Source organism: Hylobates moloch, unplaced genomic scaffold (genome assembly GCF_009828535.3).
Source record: "Hylobates moloch isolate HMO894 unplaced genomic scaffold, HMol_V3 SCAFFOLD_3, whole genome shotgun sequence".
In the NCBI taxonomy this organism is placed as follows: Eukaryota; Metazoa; Chordata; class Mammalia; order Primates; family Hylobatidae; genus Hylobates; species Hylobates moloch.
In genome coordinates, this window is record NW_026652278.1 from 67,114,889 (window position 1) to 67,127,079 (window position 12,191).

General features: G+C 50.0%; 1 protein-coding gene across 1 annotated transcript in view; it reads right to left on the minus strand.

Moving 5' to 3' along the window:
* Positions 1 to 205: 205 nt before the first annotated feature.
* Positions 206 to 12,191, minus strand: part of PSAP (prosaposin) — a 35,209-nt gene continuing 23,223 nt past the window's right edge. The window contains exons 6-14 of the mRNA XM_032139412.2: positions 11,910 to 12,053; positions 9,736 to 9,792; positions 5,765 to 5,896; positions 4,138 to 4,233; positions 3,613 to 3,799; positions 3,364 to 3,521; positions 2,930 to 3,010; positions 2,517 to 2,624; positions 206 to 1,383 (exon numbers count right to left, since the gene is read on the minus strand). Of these exons, the coding sequence (XP_031995303.1) occupies positions 1,348 to 1,383; positions 2,517 to 2,624; positions 2,930 to 3,010; positions 3,364 to 3,521; positions 3,613 to 3,799; positions 4,138 to 4,233; positions 5,765 to 5,896; positions 9,736 to 9,792; positions 11,910 to 12,053 (999 nt within the window). The 3' untranslated portion in view covers positions 206 to 1,347. The remainder of the gene's footprint in view (positions 1,384 to 2,516; positions 2,625 to 2,929; positions 3,011 to 3,363; positions 3,522 to 3,612; positions 3,800 to 4,137; positions 4,234 to 5,764; positions 5,897 to 9,735; positions 9,793 to 11,909; positions 12,054 to 12,191) is intronic.

A 12,191-nucleotide genomic window follows, 5' to 3' on the forward strand; every position in this document is an offset into this window, starting at 1 on the left:
AGCCGACCTGCAGGTGCGCCCGACCTACTGCTGGCCCTGAGTCTTGGGGAGGACCAGGTGGGATTTTCCTTTATCCACTTTGCTTTCATTCTCTGGCCAAGAGGGGTCATGGGAGTGCTGGGCCCCAAAGGTGTCATGGGCTCAGAGCTCATCAGAGAGGAACAAACTCTTCCAGCTGAAGGGTCACAGAAACATTAGGCCCAGATCTGGCTAACAGAATTTTATTGTTAAATCACAGAAACTTTAGTGCAAAACAAAAATCACGAAGTCCATTTAATAGCAACTGCATGTCCTGCTGGCTTTGCTTGCTGTCTCCTGGCAACCAGAAGTGGACAGAAGCATGGGTGCCCAAGCGGGCCACAGACAGCATCCAACCCCCACACCCCAGCATCCAATCCACACCCAGCAGACCCCTCGGCATGCCGCCCTCTACCAGGAAGCCAGAGGCCTAGGAGCTCGCCATTCATATTTATTTGAAAAGGTCAAAAGGAGCATCTATGAGACAGGGGAGGGGTGCAGGCTGAAGCAGCGCCTCAGCAGCCAGGGACATGTAGGCAACACGAGCAGGCATAGCGCGGCCACCACTGTCCACACGCTCACACAAGCCAGGCCCGCGGGGCCTTCGGAGAGCTAGCAGGTTACATTCAAGCAGATGGCCCCCTTCCCACCCAAACCCACAGAACCCCAAACAAGGTATCACCAGGAAAGACACGGGAAAGCCAAATCACAGTTGAACCAGGGACAGAGAACCCTTGGCCCCACTGATGTCCCAAGCCACCAGCAGCTGCTTCCAAAATCCCTATGCTATTACAGCGGGAATTACATCATTTAAAAAGCCTGATTATTCCGGGCTTCTAATCTTTCATATAAAACTGACTTTGTTTTGCTGCTTTGTTCAGCTGAGAGGCCCAGGAAAGGGGGGAGGGTCCCTGATCAGGGCAGGAGGCCCCTCAGAAGCCCAGGCCCACCAGTGCCCAAGCACATGTCAGGGCTCAGAACAAGGCCCCAGCCAAGAGGGCTGATGGCCTCCAATCAAGAAGCTGTGGCTCATGCCAGCAGAGCTCTCTCCTCCTCCAGCAGGCGCCATGCGAGGGCAGGCTAAAAGACTTCCAGTGCATCAACATCCATCCAGCAGAGAGAAAAGGGGCACTGAAGCAGCTATGTCTGCCAGGGGCTAGGGGCTCCCCTGCAGACAGCAATGCTACAATAAAGGACACAGAAATGGGGGAGGTGGGGGAGCCCTATTTTTATAACAAAGTCAAATAGATCTGTGCGTTCATTCCCCCAGACACACAAGTAGAAAAAAACGAATGCTGTGGTTTCTGCCAAGATGGAATATTCCTCCTCCTAGTTCCACACATGGCGTTTGCAATGCTCGACAGCCTGGTAGGAGAGAGGAAGCTGAGTTTAGTCTTCGGATGACAAACTCCGTTCCCGGCCCATCAATGTATCAGATATCACCCCAAAACGGGACCTGTTCTCTTGTCCTAGGTCAGCTGGATGGCACTAGATGCTGAAGACCCAGGACAGGATCTCACTTAAAAACAGGGAACACGTGGCCATCAGAGTTTTGGGAACTTCTAAGGCACGAGTCCAGAGCAGCAAGATGCCTGCAGTAGTTTGCAGATGAGTACCCATGCAGGCAGGGTTCAGGACCTTTCATCTACCCGCACCCGGCACCCAGCATCCTGCTAGCAGCCTGCACACTAATTCCCAGGCAGAACCTCCTTGCCTGAGTTAGGCTACACACCAGCTCGGGCCTTGAGAAACGGGCCCACATTTCCCCAGGACAGCAGCAGAACCAGCTGTGGGGTGGGGCTGGTGGTGGAGATGGGCTGGAGCCTAGCTAGAGCAAAGAGCTGGACGCAGGCAGAATGGGGGCTCCCTGCCCCTCCCTGCAGTGGTCCGAAATGACACAACCGCCACTGACATGGCCACAGGGAAGCCCGGTGAGGAAGGAAAAGTTGCACAAAGCAACATTAAGTAACAGGGACTGGACCAAACATCCCCACCCAGGGAAGCAGCACAAGTCACCCAACTGGTGGCTGCCAGGGCCACAGTGCCCTAGGGCTGCTGGGCAGGGGCCAGCTGTCAGGGCCTTGAGTGAAGACTCAGGCCCGGCTTCAGCAAGGGCAAACATGTTCCTGGGGGACAGGACCTGGGCAAAGGTCTGGGCAATGAATCCCAGACCTTGTGCAATCCCTGGAGTGACCCTGTACAAGACTGACACTGTCACAAGGGAAATGAAGACAAAAGCAACAAAGCAGAAGCAAAAAAAAATACTAAAAAAAAAAAAAAAAAAAAAATTCCACCCCACCCATCACTACAAGAATGTAGTTCACCCTGTCTTTGCCGGGGGACCATGAATAAGCCTAACCACCTCTCTGGGCCTCAGTTTTCTGATAACATAAAAGCAGGGTGGAGAGTTGATCACTGGGTTCCCATTAAAGCAGGATTCTTACACAGGCTACCCCAGGGCAAGACAGGCTGGTGGCGCTATCTGCTGAGCTACTCACATTGCACTGGGCTGCTGTCTCTGTGTTCTGGCACCAGTAGCTTGGGCCCCATACACACTTCTCAGTTCCCAACAAGGGCTTATGGGCCGAGGGGCAGGCTCCAATTTTCTATATGGTGAGAAAAGGAAAAGAAAGGGGGAGAATGAGAGCTGCCCAGTGTATCCCTTTCAAAACTAAGAAAACGGTTTCCAGAAGGAGCTAGGATCAGAGCTCCACCACGCTCTTTCAGAACATCAGGGTTGCTGAGGAAAGCCATGGGGCTTGGGGGGCTGGCTCCCTACCTTCTTGGCTCTCCCACAGTGGAACCCAGAGACTCTACCCCATGGTCAAGTCTCAGAGCAACCCTTCCGGGTCTCTGCAGCCCCTCAGGTTACAGCTGCCCGAGAGGACCCACACCACCCAGTGAGGCTCACCAAGCACACGAAGGAAGGATCCATCACCTCCACCAGGATCTCGATCAGCACAGGCTCGTATTCTGCCACAAACTGATCACACTGTAGAGGAAAGCAGAGACACAGGTCCAGCTCTGGGGGTGCCCGAGCACAGTGGGGCACAAAAGGCCAGGCAGGACCTGGATACACTCTTCCCTGAGAGCTCCTGCCATTCCCAGCCCACTGGGTCCTGGGGCCTCCCTTTCCAGACACCGTATCTACATTTGGCCTCTCTACTTCAGGTTGCTTCCCCCAGTGGCTCATCTTAAGCCAACAAATCACCTCCAAGTAAAACTTCATTGGACTCCATGCCTGGAGGCAGAAACAGCTGGTTTTCCATCAAAATGTACCCCAGCCTTGGCATACTTCATCAGGTTCTGCCATGCTGGCCTACCGCAGCCCAGCCCGGGGCATACCTGCTTCTGGTAAGGGTCGGGCAGGAAGCTGCAGCCTTTCTCAAGAGCAGCCAGGATCTCCTGCTTGGTGCTGTTTTTCTCCAGGTTGCGATCCAAATAACCCACCAGCTTCTTGCACACTTCGCAGAAGCCACCGTCCTTTGGCTGAGTCATGTGAACTACACAAGAGGGCGGCAGGCTCAATGCTGGCAGGGCCCTCCCAGACCCAAGAGGGGCACCATCCTCTCCCGCACCACACCCAGTGCTCACCGGTCAGCGCGGGCAGCCGCGTGCCAGAGCAGAGGTGCAGCATGCTGCACACCAGCTCAGGGCTGACCTCCTGCAGCAGGATGGACAGGATGGAGCTGCCGTACGTGTCCACCACCTCCTGGCACTCTTCCGACAGGGACTTCGGCAGCTTCGAGCACATTTTGTCAAAAGCGTCGAGTATTTCTTTCTGAAACACACAAGAGGATCGTGTGAGAAGATGGGAGGCTGGACAAGGGTTGGGGAGCTTCTGAAAATACTAACATGGCCAGGAAATGAGTCAATGGTGGGTGCCATTTCCACCCCCAGGAAACTACCAAACCACAAAGCAGGGCAACGGTGTCCACCCTCCCCCGACCCCCGCCAGCCTAGAGGTCCCACTGGTGAGGACTGCCTTCCATGAGATGGGGACATGGCTGTACACATGTCAAGGCTGAGCCAAGCCCTCTCTCCTATGGGACTTTCCCACTGGGACATTCAGGCTCGGGGGGCAGGAGAGGCCCTCCCTCTGCCAGGAAGACAGCATACCTCAGTCTTGTTGTTGTCAATCAGCTTGGTCACCTCCTTCACCAGGAATTCACACACCTCACAGTAAACATCAGACTTTGCTGGCACCTCGTGCTTCTGTGGAAAGAGTAGAAGGAGAGTACTTTTAATGCTGGGACTCACAGCCCTTGGTCTTGCTCCCCTAAAGGAAAGGGGATGCAGAGACCAGGGTGGGTTAGCACATCAAGGGCCACTGCCTCCTGAATTCCAAATGACGTGTGGCTTCTAATATCCAAGTTAATTCCCTATTTTTATATCCACCCTCTTCCCCAATCCTCTACCACCACCACCTCCCCCTAACCCCACCAAAACAAAACCCAGGAATTCACAGTTCAGGAGATAGAAAGTTCCTTCCCCACCCCAAAGGGCTGTCCTGATGATGTGTTCAGTTACAATCATTTCATCATTCAGGGTTCATTTTGGGGAGGAGGATGAGGGACCAAAAGCAAAGTGAGGGGCTCACTATCGGTCTACTAGCTAGAAGACAGAACGTTGAACACATTTCAGGTCTGCTCGTGTGTCTCCCATGTCTCATTAGCACTTGAGAATGCTCTTCTAGAACCCACCTTTAATAAGGCAATACTGTTACAGAGAATGTTCTGTGGCAATGGAAATGTTCGCTATCTCTGCTGTCCACTATAGGCTCCAGCTACCTGTGCACTGAGCACCTGCAATGTGGCTGGTGTAGCCAAGGGGCTGAATTTTTAATTTTGCTCCATGGTATTTCATTAAAATTTAAGTAGTCACATGTGGTTGGAGTGCAAGATATAACTCTTCACTTTCTCTGGCCGTCACTTTGGTCAGCGGGCTGGAGCTGAGGAGCACCCCGTGGAGAGGAAGGCAAGAAGCAGTGCTTCTTGGATTCCAGCTGACACTTCGGCCTGGCCCCTGGGCCACACGCTATGCACATGCAGAGAGGAGACAGCAGAGAGAGACAAACAGCTGGCAGTCAAGTGCCGTGGGATGTTCTAGAACAAGAAGCGTGTACATGTGCCATGTGTTAAGGCATCACACAGCCCGGGCCTTGAAGAACTAGAATGTAAGCCCCATGGGCACAATGACATCATCTATTCACCACAGCCCCTAACACGCTGCCTGACCCATAATAAATGCCAAATACAAATTTATTATGGGATGAAGTAGTCTAATCTTCACCAAGTGAGGTGTTCTAGTTAAATAAAATAGACACCCAAGTATACAGGCTGCAGGCCCAGTGAGGCTTCCGCACACGCTGAGGGATGTGCTGGGAACATCCCGTCTGTCAGGGCCATAGGATGGGGAAGGACCCAGACAGTGCATGTGAGAAGGTGAGGCTGGAGCCAGGTACTGCGAAGTCACCTTTGAATGGCATGCTGAAAATATGCAGGCTAATGATCCCAGGACCATTAGGGTTTACAACCAAGGAAATAAAATGTTTTCAAAAGAACTCAGGGTGGGGGGCTGCATTAGTATAGGGGATAGGATAAACCAGTGACCACAAACCCAAAGACCTTCAGGAGCCAGGCAGGGAACCGAAAGAAACAAGTGACTCGTAAGATGTGATGTGACACAGCAGGGAGTAGTGTGGCATTGCACAGCCCTGGCCAGTACACACAGTGACACCAGGTACCTTAATGGGCTCCACCAGTTCCAGGGCAGGGATGACATTCTTGGAGGCCACTTTGGCGGGGACCAGAGTCTGCATGGGCATCTCTTTCACCTCATCACAGAACCCAACCAGCACACAGATCTCTTTGGGTTGCTGAAGAGAGCACAGAACAACCAGTCAGCAGCAAGCCTGCGCCCACCCCTCCTCAGTCCCAATCCAGCCAGAAGACAGGGAGCTGGACAGCACCCTGGGCCCAGGTCAAGGCTGCCTCCCTCTCCCCCTCCCACAACAGGGCAGATTCCAGATTCCATGTGAAAGGGCTCGTGTCTGAAGCAGTGCATATGTGCCAGTTACATCTGGGGGAGGAGACCACACAAAACTCCTAAGGGACATCAAACAAAGTCTCCATCCAGGGCCACCACGAGGAAGGGAGACTCCCCAGCACCTTCCACATCTCCAAGGACACCTGGTCTACTCCAGAATGTGTCTTTTCAGGTCGCTCTAGGTAGGAACTAAGCTATGTTTTTCTCTAGAGGGGGAACTACCATGCCCATAAACTAACAGAAAGCCAAATGTGTTAGAAATAAAACCACACCGGATTTTTCAGCGACAGGACCATTTAAAATGATGCATTAAGGGGAAATGCTGGCTTTTTAAAAAACCACATTCTATGTTCACAACTGCACACAGTGCACATGAAAACCCAACCCCCCAAATGGATGAATCGTTTTAAGCCACAAGGTCTCCAGATTGATCCCCTTTCACCATCTAGACACCAAATACAGAGCACTAGATAGTCTAGACATCCTGACCATGACACGCTGATGGCCAAGAGCGAGACAAGTGTATAGACTCTGTATGTCGTGGAAATAAATGCAACCAGCAACTAGCTCTGAGCCTGAGTGCATTTGCCTCCCAGCACCAAACCCTAAAGCAGCAGGAACAAAAGTGCTAAAAACGGGACCTGTTAAGGGAAAAGAGCTAGACCATGACTATGGCTCATCTTGTTTTAATATCAACAAGGCTCGAGAATTAATAAGACTGGGGGAGTCTGAAAAGTATATCCCAAATACCGTGTCTTTGGCACACCTTAAGAATGAAAAATAAATAAATAAATAATAAGAACGCAGCTGAAGATACAGCAAGCTTTTTAGAAAAAAAAAAAAAAAAAAGACGCCAATATTCAGGAGGTATAGGGCTGCTTCTGCCTCGATCAGCTTTGTTCCAACTCCTTGAGGAGACCTAGGTAAAAATTCAGGTATTTCAACCAAAGACCTCTCCCATTAGACTTCAAAATACCTTCAAAAAAAGCTCCAATGCTAATCCTAGCGGATGGATGCCAATGCTCAGAGGTGGCAGTGTTCAAGACGGCCCCAAAGGACACTGGCTCAGAGCAAGTATGGACTGGGCACTTGGTTCTTGTAGCATGCCATCTGATGTGGCTCTAGATCCCAAAGGACCCTGTTACCCAGAGGGGCAGAAGCCACAATCAAGAGATTGTTTCCAATTCTCTGGATCCAACAGCCAGGAATTCTGCTGGCTGTTTGCAAATGTTTGCTCATGCAGCAGAAGCATTTCTGTGGTTATGAAAAACAGCACTAAAGACATGCAATGCCTACTTGCTTTGTGACAGACACAAGGTGCCCTGGGGAAGCCAGACCTACACTGGACTTCCTAACCGGCCTACGTTGAAGGAGGCTGAGGCACCCCCTGGGCCACCCATGGTTCCCCATTGTCACACTGGTGGCCTGCATGTACGTATGCTGTATGTGGATTGTGACCAGAGCACAAGGCTCTGCTGGCTTCATTTTTCTGGACCCCGAAGGGGAGATGAGACCCCCCAACACCTCAAGGGCTGAATTACAGGGGAGAGATGCAGAAGCCCTCCTCAGCCTACTAACAGAAAGGGACCCTGCCTCTCGTAACCATTCCTTGTATCTGTCAGAGCTAATCATGCCATAACCAAAAAAAAAAAAAAAAAAAAAAAGCGACGTAACTAGAGGAAGCAGCAGACCACTACTACAAGCAGATTCCCCGACACATACCTGATCCTGCTGTTGAACAAAAAAACAGGAAATCGGAGGTGAAAATAAGAGAAAGGAAAGGACACAACAGTTAAGAAAAATTTAAACAACAATCAAGCAGTTAACCAGGTGTAAGGATGTCCCGAGGTTCAGGGGACGTGCTCTTGCAGTCAGATCTTAGCAACCTACCTTGTTCCTGCAATCTTGTGGACAAGGGGGCCCTGAAAGCTTTCCTGGCCCTGAAGGGATAGACCATTTGGGGGCTGTCCTGCTCTGTGTGCACCATCTCCAGGTCTTACACACTAAATCACACTCAAAACACTGTGTAGCAAGAACCCCAGAAAATGCTTGATGAAGGGTCTCCATCCTCAGGAGCCCACACTGGCCCCGGGCCCACAAGGCTTTCCCACAGGTTAGTGACCAGCAGCACCATGGAACAAGACACAGGGCTGCCCAAGTAAGTGGGGTAAGGGATCCCTGAGGGGTAAGGGATCCTAGGGCAACCTACCACAGGTGGCCAAATGGCAGCCTGGAAGGCCAATTTAACAATGTATCCAAAGCCTCATGCTTACATTGAGCAGTTCCAGCTTTAGTTCTCTATAATAAGGGGAAAGGCAGGGATATGCATATATGTATGCATTTGGCTGTAAGGATATTCATCTTCCCAAAGGCAAACCTGAAAACAACCTAGACACATCCGGCCACCGGGGACCGGTTATGTAAATTCTCTTCTATGTACACAGGTGATTATTCTGCAAGCACTAAGTCATTTGTACAAGAATATTCAATGGCCAACATATTTTTAGGCAAAAAATGCAAACTACGAAGTACGAGGTAGTATATATGAACCTGTTGATGTTCTTTGAAACTCCAAATGATTTTTGATGTGGGAAGTATTGTCCATATTTTCAACACATTCCTACACAGCATAACTTTCATAATGAGAAAAGTATTTTAAGTTAGCTATAAGGAAGTACTTCACGAAATTAAGTCCCGTCAATGCTTATCTTTACCTACTTCAGGTGCATGTCTTTGTAAGCTGCCTTTTAACTGTTTTTAGAACATGGTAGGGTGTGAGAAATAATCCCAAATAAACTACTCCTCCTCGGCTTGCTTGAGTGGTTAGAGCAGGTCAGAGAGTCAATCTTTCAGGCTCCTTGGCCGTAAGGTCTGGCTGCAACTACTCAACTGTGCTGCTGTAGCACAAAACAGGGGTCGCAGTGTTCCAAAAAAATACCCTTTATGTACAAAACACGACGGGCCAGTTTGCTGACCCCTGGATCAGAGAACAAACTCAAACGCTGGTATGTCAATCTCACGTAGTCAGAAAGTCAGCATGACAGACAGGGAGAGGTGCCCCCACCCACTCAGCTCCACCAATCAGATCTAAGGAGGCAGTGCCTATTCCCAACGTCAGCAGGCCGCCCTGCTCTGCGTGGACTAGCGAGCTCATTTCCCGAATGGGTATTCTTGATTCTAATGAAGGAACGCCCCCTGCCACCTGAATGCATCCAAAGCCAGCTCAGGAGTTACTAACTCAAGCAGCAGCTTCAGCGGACACTGCTGCCGTGCACGGGACAAACTCTGGGAGGCAGTATTCCCGCCACTCAGGCGGCAACACAGCCACTCTCAGGCCTGGCTTAGTTAGAGAACGCTTGACTTCTACAGATCCCAGGGTTAAAGCCAGACCTAGAAACCTGATGGCCGGCCTGAACGGGCAGAGGCAAACAAATTGCCAGGAAGCCACCAGGGCAGTCCTGGGGATCAAGATGCTTCAGCCTCTCCTGTAACAAGGGAGGTACTGAGATTGCAAGTGGAGAGTCTCCTAGCCAGAGGGGTCGATTTAGCCCAATTCAGCACTCTAAGGTAAAAAAGGGAAACTAAACCATATAATTTGCAAAATTCCTAGAAATGACAGAACCTGAAAAACAAAGAAAAATGCTAACAAGGGGCCTCCATGCCACCTACCATGTGCATCATCATCTGGATAGCAATTTCAGAATACTGGCTGATATAGTTCTTGCACTGAGGAGAGAGAAACAGATTGCTAAACAAATCACTGCAACAAAAACCAACCAACAAAAAACCCCCACCATTTCCAACAGTGTCAACTGGTGACTATCAAGCAAGTTTCTAAAGTAGAATTTTATAAATGTCTGCCCTGGGCCAGTTTTAATAAGATGAAAATGACAATTTGGTTATTCTATCATTTATAGGAAATGTGTGCAAAAGACGTTTTGAAAATGTTTCTTAAGGGACCTTAAAGATTCCATCCTCCTGTCTCCTTTATCTTATAACCTCACTTGCCCCAGGATCATATAGCAACTACTCAGTGGCAATTTGGAGAGAAGACAGCTAGGAGATACACTGCTTAGGAACTGGAGCTTACCTTTCAAAGCCATTTACACAATCTCAGATGGCATTATAAAGCTTAAAATCCAGTAGAGTCAAGTTATAATGATTTTTAACTATTTTCAGACAATCTAGATACTTCCAGTAGACTCCACAGAATTGCTCCTTGTATTTGGGGAGCTTCTACAGAGAGAGGACCAAAGGTAACATGATACAGCCTCTCAGAGAGGGTTCAACTGGGAAACCTGTTCAAATGGTGTTATGCAAAGACACTTAAAATGAGGCTACAGGATTCCTAGGCTTTCAAAATTAATGAACATTCACCTGATTGACATTCCTAAAGGAAAGTCAGAGAGAAACCCTCAGCTGGGTGTGGTGGCTCACTCCTGTAATCCCAGCTACTTGGGAGGCTGAGAAGAGGATTGCTTGAGCCCAGCAGGTAAAGGCTGCAGTGAGCTATGATTGTGCCACTGCACTCCAGCCTGGGTGACAGAGCTAAACCCTGTCTCAAGAAAAAAAAAAAAAATGGAGAAGGCCTCGTCTCCTATAGCCGGCCGCTCCACCCAAAAAGCCTCACTGCATCCCAAAGGACAGAGTGATTACAACCAGCTTTTCAGCTGCCAGTCTAGCAGGTTTCTTCAGTTGTCAGGTACTAAAAATGGCATTTTGGTTTTACAAATCCACCTGAGTGTGATTAATAATCTTGGAATAGGGTCCCAGAATGAAACCATCTAAGTAAGGGGCCAACAAAATGAGTTTCTGAGCCCACAGGACTAAGGGAGGCTTCCAGGTGAACCATGGTCAGCGACCATGCTTGCTGCAGGAGCACAGTTGGAATTCTGAGTGTCAGATACATTAGCCAAGCTTTCAAAAATGGGGTAAACGGCCGGGCGCGGTGGCTCACGCCTGTAATCCCAGCACTTTGGGAGGCCGAGGCGGGCGAATCATGAGGTCAGGAGATCGAGACCATCCTGGCTAACACAGTGAAACCCCCGTCTCCACTAAAACATACAAAAAAAATTAGCCAGGCATGGTGGCAGGTGCCTGTAGTCCCAGCTACTCGGGAGGCTGAGGCAGGAGAATGGTGTGAACCCGGGTGGCAGAGCTTGCAGTGAGCTGAGATCGTGCCACTGCACTTCAGCCTGGACGACAGAGCGAGACTCCGTCTCAAACAAAAAAAAAAAAAAAAAAGAAAAGAAAAAATGGGGTAAAGGCTGGGCGTGGAGGCTCAGTCCTGTAACCCTAGCACTTTGGGAGGCCGAGGCGGGCAGATCACTTGAGGTCAGGAGTTTGAGACCAGCCCGGCAAATACGGTGAAACCCCATCTCTACTAAAAATGCAAAAATTAGCTGGGCGTGATTGTATGCGCCTGTAATCCCAGCTACTCGGGAGGCTGAGGCAGCAGAATCGCTGGAACCCAGGAGGTGGAGGTTGCAGTGAGCTGAGATCACGCCACTGCACTCCCACCTGCGCGACAGAGCAAGACTCAGTCTCCAAAAAAAAAAGGGCGAAAAGTGTTTCTACAGTGTTCCTAATACAGAGGGTACGTGGCAGGAAACAAAATCTTCCCAGAAACAGTCTCCTGCTTTTTATCCCCAGTTTTGTTACATATCCAGATGCCATTAACCAAAATAGATTCAAGTCTGCACTACCTATTCAAGCCTGCACTACCTATTCAAGCTGCTTTCTGGGAAAAAAGAAAAGCATGTTGTCTGAACGCCCCACTCCAGCCTCCAGAGCCCAAATCCCAGGCCCAGAACATCCCCAATGCACAAGGACACAAGGCTCACTATGTCGGCCATGCCAGGGCCCAGGCGGTCACACTCCTCCTTGACATGTTCCACCAAGGCCTGGACAAAGGTGGAGTTGGTCCGTACAGCAGTCTGGATGTCGGTCACCATCTGAATGCAGTCTTGGCAAACGTCCCCATTATCCTACAGAAGAGGCAGTTAGGTTGGCAACTTAAGAGGACTCAAATTCCTAGGAAAACGTCCTTATATACTCAGGGCTGCAGCATTAGGAGGCACTTACTGACCAGTTCCTAAGGTTCTTTACAGGCTCTCAAATTACTG